General features: G+C 40.2%; 1 protein-coding gene across 1 annotated transcript in view; it reads right to left on the reverse strand.

Annotated features, from left to right (window-relative positions):
- Positions 1–18,301, reverse strand: part of USP45 (ubiquitin specific peptidase 45) — a 63,198-nt gene that overhangs the window by 7,634 nt on the left and 37,263 nt on the right. Inside the window, exons 9-14 of the mRNA XM_049771326.1 lie at positions 9,022–9,103; positions 6,558–6,649; positions 5,617–5,673; positions 5,173–5,313; positions 3,342–4,011; positions 546–643 (exon numbers count right to left, since the gene is read on the reverse strand). Coding sequence (XP_049627283.1) covers positions 546–643; positions 3,342–4,011; positions 5,173–5,313; positions 5,617–5,673; positions 6,558–6,649; positions 9,022–9,103 — 1,140 coding nt within the window. The remainder of the gene's footprint in view (positions 1–545; positions 644–3,341; positions 4,012–5,172; positions 5,314–5,616; positions 5,674–6,557; positions 6,650–9,021; positions 9,104–18,301) is intronic.

Raw genomic sequence — 18,301 nt, forward strand, 5'->3', positions numbered from 1 at the left:
CTCAAGCTTTATAGTATTGACAATTTCAACCACATTTAATCAAATACAAAAAAGAAATAGTTATTATGGGAAAGCACTGAATAACATTACATATTAATGGACAGAAACCTGAAACAGTCAAAGAATGTGACTATTCAAGATAAAGTCCTACATGAACTGAACTCTTTCACATTTACTTCTAATCAACAATATCCAATGCAAACTCTTCTCAGTGGGATTAAGTGATCTCAGAAGGCTAGGATGTCCTTGCTTCTAAGTGCTGTTATATATCTTTTCCATTAACACACACCATATAAAGAAATTTACACAGATACCATTTAGTTTCTTATCCTCTCAGTCTTTCAAATCAAACAATTTTAATTACAAGAGTCTTAAAGGGCACAGAAAAGTCTTAAAAAAAATTGTGGCAAGAAAAAAATCCCAGAAAATCTCACTAATATTTAAATTCAGTAAGTTACAATCTAATTCATGACAGTAATGTATAACACTAAGGGTTTTATAAAACAAGATGAAAATGACTACCATGCAACTATAAAGAATTTTACCTGATGGAATCTTTTAAGATGCAGAATTAGGATAGCTGGCACAGCAGAAATGAGTAATTGCTTCCTGGCACTGGTATAAACCCCTTCTGCTTTTCTTCCTACAAAAATCCAAGGCATTCATAAAATTCTATTTTATACAAGGGCATATAATGAAAATTTTATAGATGCACCATATTACACTTTTGTGTTTAGATTTTGGGGTCACAACAGGCTCAGGTCTTTCTCTGGGAAAGCTCAGGGGACCATAGAGGGTGCAGGGGATTGAAGCTGTGTTGGCCATGTTCAAGGCAACCACTCTACTCATTGTACTACTGTTCAATCCATTCACTTTTCAATGTTAAAACTTTAACTTTAAACTGACTTTTGGTTTCATTTCAGGATATCTGTTTCCCAAAACACAACTAAAATAAAAAGATTTTTTTTTTTGTTTTGGTTTTTGGGTCACATCGCCAGTGCTCAGGGGTTGTTACTCCTGGCTCCACTCAGAAATCGCTCCTGGCAGGCTCGAGAGACCATATCAGATGCCAGGATTCAAACCACTGTCCTTTTGCATGCAAGGCAAATGCCCTACCTCCATGCTATCTCTCTGGTCCCAAAAATGAAAAGATTTTTTAAAGATACACATTTACAAGTAAAAAGAACATGCAAATATATAAAGAATATGTATAAAGAGGGGCTGGAGAGATAGCATAGCAGTAGGGCATTTGCCTTGCATGTGGCCGACCCAGAAGGAACCTGGTTTGATTCCCATCTCATATGGTCCCCAGTATGCCAGGGGCAATTTCTGAGTGCTGAGCCAATGTAACCCCTGAGCGCCACTGGGTGTGGCCCAAAACCCAATCAATCAATTAATAAAGTTAAAAAAAAAAAAGAATAGATGAGGTGACATGCAAAAAGTTTGGAAATTGTGAAGATCTGCATAAGACTAACTTGTATTAATGCTTACAAGTCAAAGATGACCAGAAGCAGGTAACATTATGTGAAACTAGAAGCATTTCACTAAGAAGCTATTGGAAAGACATGACATATTTAAAACCATATGCAACTTGGGGTTGAAGATATTTATAGTGGGTAAGGTGATTGCCTTGCACATGACTAATCAAAGTTTGATCCTCAAATGGTCCTCCAAGTTCTGCCAGGAGTAATCTCTGAGCACAGAGCCAAGAGTACGCTTTAGCACTGCCAGGTGTGTGTCCCCCGGGCCCCCACAAGTAAAAGAAATGGAGACATTCTCCAGTTGCCTAATGTACTGGTTTGGGTTATCTGTGGGGAGCTGAAGCCTAGTAAGTCTCTAGCAGATGCCTAAGGCCTAACAGGCTCTAGCAGTCTCTCAAGAGGCCTCAACAAGGATGCAGCCTGCCTTTACTAAGGTCAATCTAAAAGGCTATGTGAGGAATTGTGACAAGCCAAAGAGAACACTGAGGCCAGTAACCTTGGGAGAAAAACATATTTCAGACAGAACAAATTCTAGACACATCTCATGGATTGGGAGAAGCAATTTTTGTTATCTATGTAGCCAGGTGCTTGCGGGAGTTATGTTAGGGGATCATTGTTAATTATATAGCTAGATGACTTGAGGAATCTTAGGGAAAAAACTTATGTTGTTTCTGTAGGCCTTGAGAAGTTGCTCAAAGTGTTTGCTCTACACTTCTTTTTACTGCTCTTTGTTAGCACCCCTGCCATGAATGATATATAATGATCTTCCCTCTTTACAATAAACGGAAGCTAGTTGGTTCTCACTAGTTTTCCCATTTTCTTTGTGTGTGTTCTTTGTATGTTTTAAACCCATCCTCCCTCCAAGAAATTAACCCACATTTGTAGTTTCCCTGCAGGGACGGGGAGGCCACAGCTATCAAATACAAACAACAAAACCCCAAAAACACCAACAATATAAATACTTTAAAAATTAAAATTATGGGGGCCGGGCAGTGGCGCTAGAGGTAAGGTGCCTGCCTTGCCTGCGCTAGCCTGGACGGACCACGGTTCGATCCCCCGGTGTCCCATATGGTCCCCCAAGCCAGGAGCAACTTCTGAGCGCATAGCCAGGAGTAACCCCTGAGCGTCAACGGGTGTGGCCCAAAAACCAAAAAAAAAAAAAAAAAAAAAAAAAAATTAAAATTATGATGGGAATGCTGCACTAGTGAAAGGAGGTATTCTTTATATGACCCAGCAACAATCATGTCTATAATCAAGGTGCTTAAATATATGTGTGTATATATATGTGTGTGTGTGTGTGTGTGTGTGTGTACGTGTGTGTGTGTGTGTGTGTGTGTGTGTATGCAAGGCAAATGCCCTACTTCCATGCTATCTCTCCAGCCCCAAATAAAGATATTATTAAAAAATAAAAAATAAAAATTAGGGGGTTGGATATAGCACAGAGGTGGGACATTTGCCTTGTACGCAGCTAACCCAGGATGGACAGTAGTTTGAATCCTGGCATCCCATATGGTCCCCCGAGCCTGCCAGGAACAATTTCTGAGCTCAGAGCCAGGAGTAACCCGAGTGCCATCGGGTGTGACCCCAAAACCAAAAATAAAATAAAATATTAAATAAATAAAAATTTGGGGCCAGAGAGATGGCATGGAGGTAAGGCGATTGCCTTTCATGCAGAAGGAAGGTGGTTTGAATCCCGGCATCCCATATGGTCCCCCAAGCCTGCCAGGAGCGATATCTGAGAGCCAGGAGTAACCCCTGAGCGCTGCCGGGTGTGACCCAAAAAAAAAAAAAAAAAAAAAAAACAAAAAAGAAAAGAAAAGAAAAAATTAAAAATATATTAGAATTAAGCTCAATATTTACCTGAAGAACTATTTTCATTTTGGTGCTTCTGTTTCTTTTCAGTACAATTCTCACAGAGAAGCTTGTTGTTGCCCATTAGTAATTCCATTGATGTAAATTGGTAGAGACAGGACTGAACTGAACATTCTTTAGAAGTAGTTATATAGCTCTGAGAAAGGGTCTGAAAAGCATTTTGGGGGCGGGAAGCCACCACATGCTTCTCTGAGAAACACAAATTATTTGGAACATTTAGCAGCTGATTTTCCTTGTCAAAATTACTCTGTTCAGTTACAGTGTTGCTCAAATGAAGTTCAGACATTGATTTAGCCAGGCCCTCATCACCACTGTCAGTCTCCTGGGGTTGTAGTTCACTGGCTAATGAGTGGTGAAGGTGGCCATTTGCGTGCACAAAGTATCTGCTACTAGACCGAAACAATCTGGCGTGCTGGGAAGCATTTTCCGATTCTGAAGCCTCGCTGTCGGCATCAATATTGCTGTCAGAGCCACTGGCCTCCTTCTCACTGCCATCAGTCAGGCTTTCAGTCAGGGATGATTCTGCATTCCTGACACTGGCAAGCACCAGAGAATCACCAGACGTGTCAGATCTTTCATTTCTTTGGTCTATGACAATACTGTTATCTTCTCCAGATGACAATTTTCTTACACATTTTCTGTCATAAATTATTCGGTTCTGTAAGTTGACAGTGTTTTCAGAGAAAAGAATCTTGTGATACTGTTGAAAATAAATGCTAATTATCTTGTTTAAATATTGAACAATAATTAGGCCAATTAGTTCTGGTAGTTCTCTGAACTATTTCCTAACTGCCTAAATCACAGCAACAGAAAATATAACAGCAAACCACCTTAATTAAAAAAAAATAAAGGTGGGGCCAGAGCAGTGGCACAAGCGGTAAGGTGTCTGCCTGTGCTAGCCGATCCCCTGGCGTCCCAAATAGTCTCCCAAGTAGGAGCAATTTCTTAAGATTTCTTAACGCATAGTCAGAAGTAATCCCTGAGCATCACTGGGTGTGGTCCAAAAACCAAAAATAAATAAATAAATAAATAAATAAATAAAGGTAACAGCTGGAGCAACAGTACAGAAGGTAGGACACTTACCTTGAACACAGTGGACTGAGTTTAAATTCCCAGCACCTTCAATCCCAAGCACCTCATATAAAGGTACCCCAAGCAAGCCATGAGTAATTCCTGAGTGTAAAGCCTGAGCACCTTGAGATGTGGCCCAAACCCCAAAACAAAGAAGCAAATCAAAAAACTATACATTAAAAACAACAATTTTTGCAGCAAAAGGAACAGGACTTTTGTGGAACAGAAAGAACTAGGTTGTAGTTTGATTTGGATGCAGTAGTGCTGGTGGTGAGGAGACATTCCTATTTTTTTTATATTTTTTCTTAATTTTAATTTTAAATTTTTGTTTTGGGCCACACCCAAAAGCACTCAGAATTTACTCCTGGCTCTGCACTTAGAACTTACTCCTGGCAGGCTGGGTGAACCATATGGGATGCTGGAGATCAAATGTGGGTCACACATATGCAAGGCAAAGTGGCCTACAAGCTATGCTATCACTCCGGCTCCTTTTACATATATTTTTCTTTTTTTTTTTTTTTTTTTTGGTTTTTGGGTCACACCCGGCAGTGCTCAGGGGTTATTCCTGGCTCCAGGCTCAGAAATTGCTCCTGGCAGGCACGGGGGGACCATATGGGGCGCCGGGATTCGAACCGATGACCTCCTGCATGAAAGGCAAACGCCTTACCTCCATGCTATCTCTCCGGCCCATATATTTTTCTTAATAAAAAATTTTAATATAGATGTTATACAATGCACATTATCTTACCTTAATTTTGGGTGTAGTATGCTTATGGGTAGCTCTGGATTGATGAATATTTTCTAAAGCAATAGCATTATACTGACCATCATCTGTCTCCTGTAAGCTCCTAAATTTATTAATTTTCCCCAGAAGTACAGGTTTTGAAGCCTAAATAGATGTATATACAAAATGCAAAAATTTAGTAAATAAATTCAGGATATTACTTTTAAAGTGTTTGATTTGAAATATACATGTTTCTTAACATTAATTCTCAAAATATAAAGCACAGAGTTTAAGTTCATTGGAAATCAAACTTATTTTTTAAAATTTCCTTATTCACATAAACGTACATCCCATTATCAAATATACTAAACTACTGTATAAAAAGTGATTCTTAGATATTTATAACATATTTAACATATGTCCAAATATATGAACAATTACCCTTCAGAAAATAAGCTTTCTTCTTACCCTTTCTTCAATTATAGGAAGTGAAATATTAATGAAAGGATCCTTTACCACAGAGATCTTTTAAAAAAGAAAAACTTCAGTTAGAATTCTAGTACATAATATAAACAATATAGTTTTATAAAACCTGAAAAATAAGCCTGGAAAAATGTTGAACATCTCAGGAAACTTTATTTTTGCTTTTCTTTCTTTAGAGCACTTAAAATTTTAATTAAACAGTACTCCTGGAGCACAATGTTTTAACTTATTTTAGAAATTCAGGTTTTTTTTTAAATCAATCCAAATTTCAATAAAAGCAATCCAGCTGACTCTTACAATACAGCCAATATGACCTGTAGTATTTAAAGTAACTTCAAAATAAAGGTTTTTTTTTTTCTTGTGTGTTTTCTTGGGCATGCCCAGGACACTGAAAGGATTTTCCCTGCTCTGTGCTCAGGAGTGACCATTAGCAGTGCTTGGAGTACCATATGTGGTGCTGAGAATAGAAGCACCTGTACTATTACTCTGGTGCTATCACTATCACTCTCACTCCAAAAAAAAAATGTTTACAAATTATAAATTATGTTTACTTCTCAAGTGAGAGTTTTTTGTTTGCTTGTTTAATTCCTTGTTTTGTTTTGTTTTGTTTGGGGGCCATATATGGCAATGCTCAGGGGTAACTCCTGGCTCTGTACTCAGAGATAACTCCTGGTAGTGCTCGGGAAACCATATTGGATGCCAGAAGAAATCAAACCCATTTTGGTAGGGTGAAAAACAAGCCACCCTCCCCACTGTATTATATCTCTAAGGTCTCAACTTCTCTAGAGGTTTTATTTGTATATTTGAATACATTTGTATATAACTTTTCAGACTTTTAAAAGCTATTAGTTACTGTTGATAATTACATGAATAAAATAAAAATGATCGTAATTTATTTATTTTGAAGTAAATTACAAAATACCTACCTTTGTACATTCTTCACACATGACTGTGCTAGTTAATTCACCAATAAAGATCCGATCTATGAAGTTCATTTTCACACCTTCTCTGCCATATGCTGTAAAAATAAAACTTTTTAATGCAAAGAAAAGTCAATCATCACCGACCAATGCAACATCTCCTTTCTGTTTCAAAACAAATTTGAATAAGGCAAATGTCCACATTTAATAATATATTTTATTATTACATAATACTATAATATCTTTGTCCTTGACAATTATTCAACTACACAGTCTCCAAGGAATGATTACTAAAATTGAGAGGTAAGGGGCTGTAGAAATAACACAATAGTAGGGCATTTGCCTTGCATGCAGATGACTCAGGATGAACCTGGGTTCAATTCCTGGTATCCCATATGGTCTCCCTAGCCTGCCAGGAGCAATTTCTGAGCCCAGAGCAATGAGTAACCCCTGAGCAGCGCTGGGTGTTGACCAAAAACCAAAAATAAATAAATGAAATTAAATTAAGAGGTAAAATGATTGGAATGAAACACACTCCTCAACTTCTTTTTTTTTTTAGGGTTTTGGAGTCACACCTGGCAGTGCTCAGGCATTACTCCTGGTTCTATGCTCAGAAATCGCTCCTGGCAGGCACAGGGATCATATGGGATGCCGGGATTTGAACCACCATTCTGCATGCAAGGCAACCACCAGACTTCCATCCTATCTCTCTGGCCCCTCTTCAACTACTTTCTTTTGGGGAGGAGTTGCCAACACCTGGTGGCACAGAGGCGTTACTCCTAGCTCTGCACTCAGAAATTACTCCTGAGGGCCCGGAGAGATAGCACAGCGGCGTTTGCCTTGCAAGCAGCTGATCCAGGACCAAAGGTGGTTGGTTCGAATCCCGGTGTCCCATATGGTCCCCCGTGCCTGCCAGGAGCTATTTCTGAGCAGACAGCCAGGAGTAACCCCTGAGCACTGCCGGGTGTGGCCCAAAAACCAAAAAAAAAAAAAAAAAAAAAATAGAAATTACTCCTGAGAGGCGTGGGGAGCAGATGGGATACTGGGGATAGAACCTGGTTTAGGCTGGAGAGATAGCATGGAGGCAAGGCATTTGCTTTGCATGCAGAAGGACGGTGGTTCAAATCCTGGCATCCATGTGGTCCCCCAACCCTGGCAGGAGCGATTTCTGAGTGTGAGCCAGGAGTAACCCCTTAGTGCTGCCAGGTGTGACCCAAAAACAAAAAAAAAAAAAAAAGAAGAACAACCTGAGTCAGCTGTGTGTAAGACAAAGGTCAGGAACTTCAAGTTTACCATTCTCTCTACTTTAAGACTGAAAATTTCTGTAGTAAATATGTGGGGGAAATATTAATAAACCTATTTTCTACTCTTTCAAATCTTTTCTGAGACCTGAGTGGTAACACAGTGGTAGGGCATTTATGCTTTGCACACGGTCAACCTGGGATGGTCCCAGGTTTGATCCTCAGCATCCTCAGCTTTTAGAATGCTGCTCCCCAAAGCCTGCCAGGAGCAATTTCTGAGTGCAGACTCAGGAGTAACCTGAGCATGTAAGCTGCTGCATGTGGCCCAAAAATAAAACAAAACAAAACAACCCTCTTCTTTTCTGTTGAGTGTCTATCTCCAAATTTCACATAAATAACACTTGAAATCTCTGAAGACATTACTAGAAGCACTGAAATACAGAGCAAGCTCACATATGGATATATCAAAATATTATGGTAAATTCATTTTAAAAAAACTGCAAGGGGAATGAGTGTTGAACACTGTATAATTCAAACTCAGTCACAAACAACTTTGTAATTGCATCTCATGATGATTAAATGAGAGAATTTATTATGTTAAAAAACTGCAAGGAATTGAAAAGAAAGATAACACTGGAAAGTTGGAAATGAAAGTGGGCAGTTATTCTAAATATGCACTAGATGGCAGTATCTCAAAACAAAAGTACAAAGAACATTATAAATAAATTTTGTATTGTTTTGTTTTGTTTGGGGGCCACACCGGTGTCGCTCAGGGGTTACTCCTGGCTCCACGCTCAGAAATCGCTCCTGGCAGGCTTGGGGGACCCTATGGGATGCTGGGAATCAAACCCAGGTCCGTCCTGTGCAAGGCAAATACTCTACCACTGTGCTATCTCTCCAGCCCCTAATACACTCTCCATTTTTTTTTTTTTGGTTTTTGGGCCACACCCGTTTGACGCTCAGGGGTTACTCCTGGTTATGCGCTCAGAAATCGCCCCTGGCTTGGGGGGACCATATGGGACACCAGGGGATCGAACCGAGGTCCGTCCTACGCTAGCGCTTGCAAGGCAGACACCTTACCTCTAGCGCCACCTTCCCGGCCCCTACACTCTCCTTTTAAGACCACTACTTTAAAGAATGAATTTATACAATGCGTAGTTCCTCCCTACTACCCCCAACTCCCAAAAGAAACATTCTAGAACATTTTAACAGAGAATGAGTGAACATACCTTTGACTTTTTTCCTAGTTTCATCATCAGCAGTTTTAGTAGTAGGATTATTAAATGCTTTTAGAATGCTGGCTTGTATTCTCTATAAAAACAAAGTTAATATGAATTTACTAAGAATCTATACTAGAATGTATTCTTTCAAGGCAGTTTGTATTTCCACTGTTCTATTAAGCTTCAGGCATTACTCAGAGCTTACTCCTGCTCTGCACTAAGAGATCATTCCTGGCAGGACTCAGGGGAACATAACTGTTCCACTGTGACATACTTGCCAACTGTACTATCTCTGTAGCCCAAGCCTCATGATTTTTATTTTGTTTTGTTTTACTTTGTTTTGGGATTACATCTAGTTGTGCTTAGGCATCATCACTTCTGGCTCTGCACTGAGATATCTCTCCTGGTGAGACTCAGATCCCTTATGGGGTGCTAGTGATCAATCCTGAATAAGCTGCACACAAGGCAAGTGCCATACCTCATGTATTATCGATCCAGACCCTCAAGCCTCACCTTTTTAACAAAAACATTTTTTTCTTTGGTTTTTGGGCCATACCCGGTGACGCTCAGGGGTTACTCCTGGCTATGTGCTCAGAAATCGCTTCTGGCTTGGGGGACCATATGGGACGCCCGGGATTGAACCTGGGTCCGTCCTGGGTAGTCGCATGCAAGGCAAAAGCCCTACTACTGTGCTATTGATCTGGCCCCACAGAAAGAATTTTAAATAGCAAGGTAAACTGATTTCAGGTCCTTAGACTATAAACTAAAATTGAATTTAAGTGAACTGAATTTCCTTTCTAAAAGTTAAAAAATACAATGGATGAGGGGTCGGAACAGTGAAACAGAGTAGTGTTAAGGCATCTTGCCTTAACGGCACTAGCCTAGGACAAACCGCTGTTCGATCCCCTGGCATCCCATATAGTCCCCCAAGCCAGGAGCGATTTCTGCATAGCCAGGAGTAACCCGGAACTTCACTGGGTATGGCCAAAAAAAAACCCAAAAACTATAAATAAATAACAATTCTCTAATGCAGTTTTTCCCCAGAATCAATGTTTCTATGTTTAGTTTATTTTTAGATTTAAAAATATTTTGATCAGGGGCCGAAGCGATAGCATAGCAGTAAGGCATTTATTTGTCTTGCCAGGCAGCCAACACAGGATGGACCCCAGTTCGAATCCCAGGATCCCATATGGTCCCCTGAGCCTGGTAGGAGTGACTTCTGAGTGCAGAGCCAGGATTAACTCCTGAGCACCATTGGGTATGACCCAAAAACCAAAAAAATAAATAAATAAATAAAGTATTTTGATCAGTCTATCAATAATAACAAAAAGTTGTCTCATCTCTATTATTATTATTTTTTTAATTTTTTTATTTATTTTTGCTTTTTCAGGCCACACCTGGTGATGCTCAGGAATTACTCCTGGTGGGCTCGGGATCTGTATGGGATACCGGTGATTAAATCTCGATCAACCATGTGTTCTATCTACTGTATTGTCACTCTGGGCCCCTCATCTGTTTTTTTTTTAATTATAGACTCAAAGTTCTTAAGAAACTTTCCGGGGCCAGGAAGGTGGCGCTAGAGGTAAGGTGTCTGCCTTGCAAGCGCTAGCGTAGGACGGACCGCGGTTCGATCCCCCAGCGTCCCATATGGTCCCCTCAAGCCAGGAGTAACTTCTGAGCGCATAGCCAGGAGTAACCCCTGAGCATCAAACGGGTGTGGCCCAAAAACCAAAAAAAAAAAAGAAACTTTCCTAAGACTATGGATCTCTTAATCAATACAAAAGAAGCAGTTGATCATATAAAATTTCCTTTAGTATTAAAATGGTTTAAATGGAGGTTGTCGAGAGCACTCTAGGCTCCAGAGTATAATGAGAAGGAAAGAAATTAGGCGGAAGAGGAGAAAGATACATATAAAATGAGGGGCCAAGGGGTTTCAGGTACATTGGTTTATAAAGAATAGAACTAAACATCCAAGCCAGAGTCAACAGTGAAATCATGAAACCCAAACTTTAACAACCAAAATTAAAAATGGGCCTGTGGAGCCAGAGAGATAGGACAGTGGTAGGGCATTTGCCTTGCACGCGACTGACCCAAGACAGACCTAGATTCGATTCTTGGCATCCCATATGGTACCCCAAGACTGCCAGGAGCGATTTTGGAGCACTAAGACAGGAGTAACACATGAGCGCCGCCGCGTGTGGCCCAAAAACCAAAAAAAAATTTTTTTTTAATGGGCCTATTATGTTGGCAGGTTGGGGTTAGTGATGATGGCACGGGATGGACTCTGGGAACATGGTGGAGGGAGGTTGACACTGGTGGTAGGATTTGTCCTAAAACAATGTATGGCTAAAATCCAATTATGAATACTTTATAAATCACAATGGTTTAAATAAAAAATTAAAGTCCTGAGCCCGGAGAGATAGCACAGCAGCGTTTGCCTTGCAAGCAGCCGATCCAGGACCAAAGGTGGTTGGTTCGAATCCCGGTGTCCCATATGGTTCCCTGTGCCTGCCAGGAGCTATTTCTGAGCAGACAGCCAGGAGAAACCCCTGAGCACCACCGGGTGTGGCCCAAAAACCAAAAAAAAAAATTTAAGTCCTATTAAGTTTGTTCATATGACCTCTGACCTCTGAAAAATATTTTATTTATATAACTATGTGACTAAGTACATTATAAAATGTCCACAATAGGGCCCAAGTGATAGCACAGTAAGTAGGTCATTTGCCTTACATGCAGCTGATCTGGGTTCAATCTCCAGCAAACCACAGGTTCCTCAAGCCTGCCAGAAGTAACCTCTGAGTGCCACTGGTTATGACCCAAAAACAAACAAAAACAATGTCCACAGTAAAATTACCCCCAAATTTTGATAGTTAGATATTAATAGAAATTACATATTTGTATTTTAGGGTTTTTCTTTTGTTATTTTATTTTTGGGCTAATCTCAGGATGTACTACTAGCTTTGCATTCAGGAACCACTCCTGGTGGTTCTCAGAGGGACTATATGGGATATTGGGGATCAAAGCCAGGTAGCTATACGTAATACAAGCATCCTGACTGTTGCTCTATCTCACCAGCCCCAAGAGCAAGCAACCACATATTATGTCTTTAGAGGCTCTTAGTAAATTACAAGTTCTACATTTACAGATCTCTTACATATTTTTCAGAAGAAGCCAACTTAATCGACAGTTTTCATATTGGGGCCAGAGCAATAGCACAGCAGTAGGGCATTTAACTTGCATGCAGCCAACCCAGGACAGTTTTAATAATAAAATAAAACTACATATTTCAAGAATTAGTGAAGTTAGTCAGGAGAAAGATAGATAAAGGATGATCTCTGGGGCTGAAACGGTGGCACAGGATGTAAAGATGTCTGCCTGAGTGCGCTAGCCTAGGATAGATGGCAGTTCGATTCCATGGCGTCCCATAAGGTCCCCCAAGGCAGGAGCGACTTTTAAGTGCATATCCAGGAGTAACCCCTGAACGTCACCGGGTGGGCCCAAAAACCAAAAAATAAAGATAGATATAGGATGATCTCTCTCATATGTGCGATATAAAGAAGCACAATAAGGGAGTAATAACTGATCAAAGGAGGGGCTGGAGCGATAGCACATTAGTGGGGCATTTGTCTTTCATGCGGCCAACCTGGGAAGGAATCTGATCTTAATTTGTAGTTAAATTTATGCCTTGTTTTTTTGTTTGTTTGTTTGGTTGGTTTTTATGATTTTTGGGCCACACCCGGTGGTGCTCAGGGGTTACTCCTGGCTGTCTGCTCAGAAATAGCTCCTGGCAGGCACGGGGGACCATATGGGACACCAGGATTCGAACCAACCACCTTAGGTCCTGGATCGGCTGCTTGCAAGGCAAACACCGCTGTGCTATCTCTCCAGGCCCATGCTTTATACTACATTCAACAGTGGTCAGAAACTATTCCAACTCACTTGTGGCAATAAACTGATAACCATGTAGCACTGGGGACATGTCTAGAGGTTCAACACACAAAGTAAATAAACCATCTTTTGTTTGTTTTTCAGGCCCCACAGGGCTATGCTCAGGGTTTACTCCTGGCCTCATAGACCATTCCTGGCATGGGTCCATGAACTATATGAGGTGCCAGGAATTTAACTGTCGGTAAGGCAAACGCCCTGCCCACTGTACTATCACTATGGTTCCAAAATGGTTGTTTTATCTCTAATTGAGATATAAAAACAGGGTTATGGATAAGCCTGTTAATTATCCTTTAAAAGTGTTTGGTTTCTTTAAGTCTTTGCACATTTTCATATGTTTGACTAGGACTTACCAAAGATCCAGACACATTAAAGGGGGAAAAAATACCAAAATTGAACAAAAGAGAAGGAAAAAATGAAAATTAAACTAAAAACTGAGAAAAACGGGGTCCAGAGAGACAGTACAGCAGGTAGGGCATTTGCCTTGCACATGGCCAACTCAGAAGCACTCAGGGAATACTTCTAGTTCTGTACTCAAAACTTACTCCTAGTGGCTGGACAGCATAGTGGTAGGGCATTTGCCTTGAACACGGATGATCCAGGATGAACCCAGGTTCAACCCCAACATCCAATATGGTCCCCTGAGCCTGACAGGAGTGATTTCTGAGCGCAAAGCCAAGAGTAACCCTTGTGCATCCCGGGTATGGCCCAAAACCAAAAACCAATTAAAAAAAATTACTCCTGGCAGGCTTAGAGGATCATATGGGATTTCCAGTTTCGGATCCAGGTCAGCCGTTTGCAAAGCAAACACCCTACCTGCTGTGCATCACGGGCCAAGTTGGCCCCCAACCTGGGTTTGATCCTATGTTCCAGGGCATAAAGGAAGAACTATCAGTCTTTTCACACCAATATCATTGTGGGAAAAGTTCTAAATAAAACATAATAAAAAACAGAAACACAGGGCCAGAGTGATAGTACACTGGGTAAGGAGATTGCCTGGTATATAGCCAACTTGGGTTTGAACTCCAGCACTACAAAAGGTCCACTGACAGCCACCAAGAGTGAATCCTAAGCACAGAGTTAGTAGTAAGCCCTTAAATACTGGCATTGTGGCCCCCAAACCACCCCCTCTTCCCCAAATACACCAGCATATTAGTAAACTGTTGCAGATGCAAAATCATTGGAACAGCCCATAGGAACCGTTTCCTTTGAACTGTTACTGATAGCCCTCAGGAGTAGAAAAAAGAAGCCTCAATTTTTTTTAACCATATTGCTAGTACTGATCACTCCGACATTTTTTTTATCAGTTATTTGGACTCTGACAACTCTAGCTCAGAATGTATTTATGACTTGCCCCCTGACTTCCCTAAAGAAAACACTTGTAAATGCTGGAACACTTCCAGAAGCCAGAGCCAGACTACATTTGAGACTGAGCTCTTCTTTTAGAAGCTTTTAGCCAACAACAATTAATTTGTGCTTGCTACTCATAAAAACGAAACAATATGACTTAAGCACACATTGCTCTCAAAACGATGAGAAAAAGAAATTGAATGACTTAGGTAAAAGTCAAATTAACAGTTATGTCCGATGGTAAATAAAGTTTGCAAAGAAAAGAACAGTTAAGGTACAAGTAACATTTTTAAAAAAAAAATTGGGGTGAGGGGCCGGTGAGGTAGCGCTAGAAGTAAGGTAACTGCCTTGCAAGCGCTAGCCAAGGAACGGGCCGTGGTTCGATCCCCAGGCGTCCCATATGGTTCCCCCAAGCCAGGGGCAATATCTGAGTGCATAGCCAGGAATAAGCCCTGAGCATCAAACGGGTGTGGCCCAAAAAAACAACAAAAAAAAATTGGGGTGATAGTAGGGAAGAGTTTTACTGGTAAATATCTTCTAGGAGGTTGGGGAAATGCTCCTAGAGAAACTCCCATCATACTTATCCCTGCTGTGGGGGTAGGATGATTCATTGTTTTGGTTTGGCAAGCAAGATGCTGCTTAAGCCTAAAAGTGTTGGGGGCTATTAGACCCACCCTGCGTGGTGCTTGAGACTACTAAAGGTACATTCAGAGATGTTTAGGGGACCATACAGTGGCAGGGATCAAACTCAAAGGCTTATACAGATCAAGCATGTGCTCCAACCCTTTGACTATCTCCTGGTCTTCAAATGATCTTTCTTTATAATATGCGTTAAATATGTATCTGTAAAGTTATATGTATATGTAAAGTTTTCTAGATGCATATGTTCATAAATTTTTGTGACATTCATAGATTTTTAACCACTGTGATACTGAGTTTCATTTCTCAACTGGTCTATGATCAGCATATTATATTTTCTTTTTTTTAGCATATTATATTTTCTAAATATATACTATTACTGCAATAATATCTTAGATACCAAAGTCCTAAGATAACTTAGAAGTTTAAATTTTACAAAATATTAACAATTTATTAATTCAGACATGCTTCTCTGAGTAAGCCTTTACTACATTCTTTTTTATTTTGGGGGGGGGGGATTTGGTCACACCCGGTGGCACTCAGGGATAACTCCTGGCTGAGCTCAGAAATTGCCCGTGGCAGGCTTGGGAGACCATATGGGATGCCAGGAATCGAACCACCTTCCATCCTGGGTTAGCCACATGCACGGTAAATGCCCTACCACTCACTGTGCTCTCTCTGCCTCTCTTTACTACATTTAAAATGTAAGTTGCGACATAAATTTTTAAAAGGGTAAAGGATGAAATTATTGAAATATTAATTGGTAAGAATTTTTACTTTTTTATTATATTCAAATCATGAATTTATGGTCTCTAAATTGCTACAATCATTAGTAAGTAATTTAGCAAGCTGAACAAAATTAATGAGCTTAAATCTATTTACAAGCTCTCATTGTTGCCTGAGTGAAAGCACAGCAGTAGGGCATTTGTCTTGCATGTGGCCAACCTGGGACTGACCCGGGTTCGATTCTCAGCATCTGATATGATACCCTGAGCCTGCCAGGAGTGATTTCTGAATGTAGATCCAGGAATAATCCCTGACCACTGCTAGGTGCGGCCCCCCCAAAAAAAAACAAAAACAAGTAAACAAAAAGGAAAAAATACAAGCTCTCATTGTTAAGGACTATTCTTTGAAGCATTTAGGTAAAAAAAAGAAATGCAGCCTTCAGTCAGTAAACAGTAGCATATCAATCAATTAGCAGTTTTAAAGTTCCACTCTTTAAAATCTTTATTTTAACTTTAAAAATAAAAATGTGGGGGCCGGAGAGCGATAGGGCATTTGCCTTGCACACAATCGATTCAGGCAGACAGTAGTTCGAATCCCAGGATCCCATATGGTCCCTCGTGCCTGCCAGGAGCGATTTCTGAGTGCAGAGCCAGAAGTAACCCCTGAGCATCGCAAGGTGTGACCCAAACCCTGCACCCCCCCTAAAAAAAGTGAAAAACACATTAAGTTGTTGATATCCTAACTTAAAATAATCCTATACAATAAAGTATTAAAATTATGTTGCTATAAAAAAAGGCAATATCATTTAGTGGGTTAAATTGGGGGAAAAAAGCGAAACAGTATAATATTTCTAAGTTGAAAAAATAACTTATAAAGGTTCTTAAAGAAAATTTAAATTTAGTTTACACATGAAAATTTAAATATTTTGCATAAATCTCTCACTTAGATTGAACCTTATATTAAGGGGAAAAAAACTCTGAAGAAACAGTAAGAAACGGAAACAATGGTTTTTAATCATTACTAAAAGATTCTGGTGGCAAACACAATGCTGTGGCTGTTCTTCAATTAAAACACACACACACACACACAATGCTGTGGCTGTTCTTCAATTAAAACACACACACACACACAGTGAAAAACTCCCAATGGCAGCACGAGTGACAGATGTGGTGTTCCCACACCAGACAATGGGGCTCCTGCTCAGCCAACTCACTGTATATGACCTCCAGGACGGTTCTCGCACGACTGACAAGACTGAATAGATCTACAGACAGGACATTCTAATTTTATCCACAATCTGAAAACCATCAAACAGAGGATTAAAGATAAGAGCTTATATATATATATATATATATATATATATATAATATAATTTATATATTAGTGTTTCCTACTGTATTGTCTGAATGTATAAGATACTGTATATCCTACCATACCAGTAGGACAAACTGTAATTGTAACAGAAAAATGTCACTGATAGAAGTGAAAATTTAGAGATAGCACCGCGGTGTTTGCCTTGCAAGCAGCCGATCCAGGACCTAAGGTGGTTGGTTGGCTCAAATCCCAGCGTCCCATATGGTCCCCCGAGCCTGCCAGGAGCTATTTCTGAGCAGATAGCCAGGAGTAACCCCTGAGCACTGCCGGGTGTGACCCAAAAACAAACAAACAAAAAAATTTAAAACACAGGCAATGATTTATTTTTATAATATCAACAAAGAAGATAACAGGTAAACAGGCCATTTTTATTTTTTGTTTGTTTGTTTTGGGGGGCCACACCCAATGGGGCTCTGGGGTCATTCCTGGCTCTGCATTCATAAGTTACTCCTGGCAGGATCAGGGAACGGGAATAGAACCTTGATAAGCCTTGTGCAAGGTAAATGCTCTACCTACTGTGCTACAGATCAAAAATCATTTTGGGGCCTGAGAGATAGCATGGAGGTACGGCATTTGCATGCAAAAGAACAGTGGTTCAAATTCCAGCATCCCATATGGTCCCCTGTGCCTGCCAGGAGCGATTTCTGAGCATAGAATGAGGAATAACCCCTCAGTGCTACCAGGTGTGACTCAAAAACCAAAAAATTCAAAAAAACCCCAAAAAATTAAAAAATAAAAAAATCATTTTTAGCAATTAATCATCTGAATGCCCCTGCTTTAGAATATTTTTTTCTTGTTTCCTCGTCTAAAATCTATGCGTGTCTTATGGTCAGGTGCATCTTATAGATCAAAAAATATGTTAACTTTTTGTTTGTTTATTTTGGGGCCACATCCAGCTACACTCAGAGGTTACTCCTGGCTCTGTGCTCAGAAATCACCCCTAGCAGGCTTGGGGACCATCTGAGATGCCGGGAATCGAACCTGGGTTTGTTCCAGTCAGCCACATGCAAGGCAAATGCCTGTTGCTGTGCTATATCTCTGGCCCCAATATGGTAATTTAGGTTAGATATTTAATTATTTTAAAAGTTAAGTAAACATAATTTATTCAACACTCACTAAGTCTATGAACATAAGGGATATAGTAATACACAGTACCTTGCTTTGAGAGATCATAACCTATGAGAGATGACAGATAAGGACCTAAATCTAAACATAAAAACAAATACAGCAGGGTCCAGAGCAGTAGTGGCACAAA

The sequence above is a fragment of the Suncus etruscus genome, chromosome 4, assembly GCF_024139225.1.
Source record: "Suncus etruscus isolate mSunEtr1 chromosome 4, mSunEtr1.pri.cur, whole genome shotgun sequence".
NCBI classification, from domain to species: Eukaryota; Metazoa; Chordata; class Mammalia; order Eulipotyphla; family Soricidae; genus Suncus; species Suncus etruscus.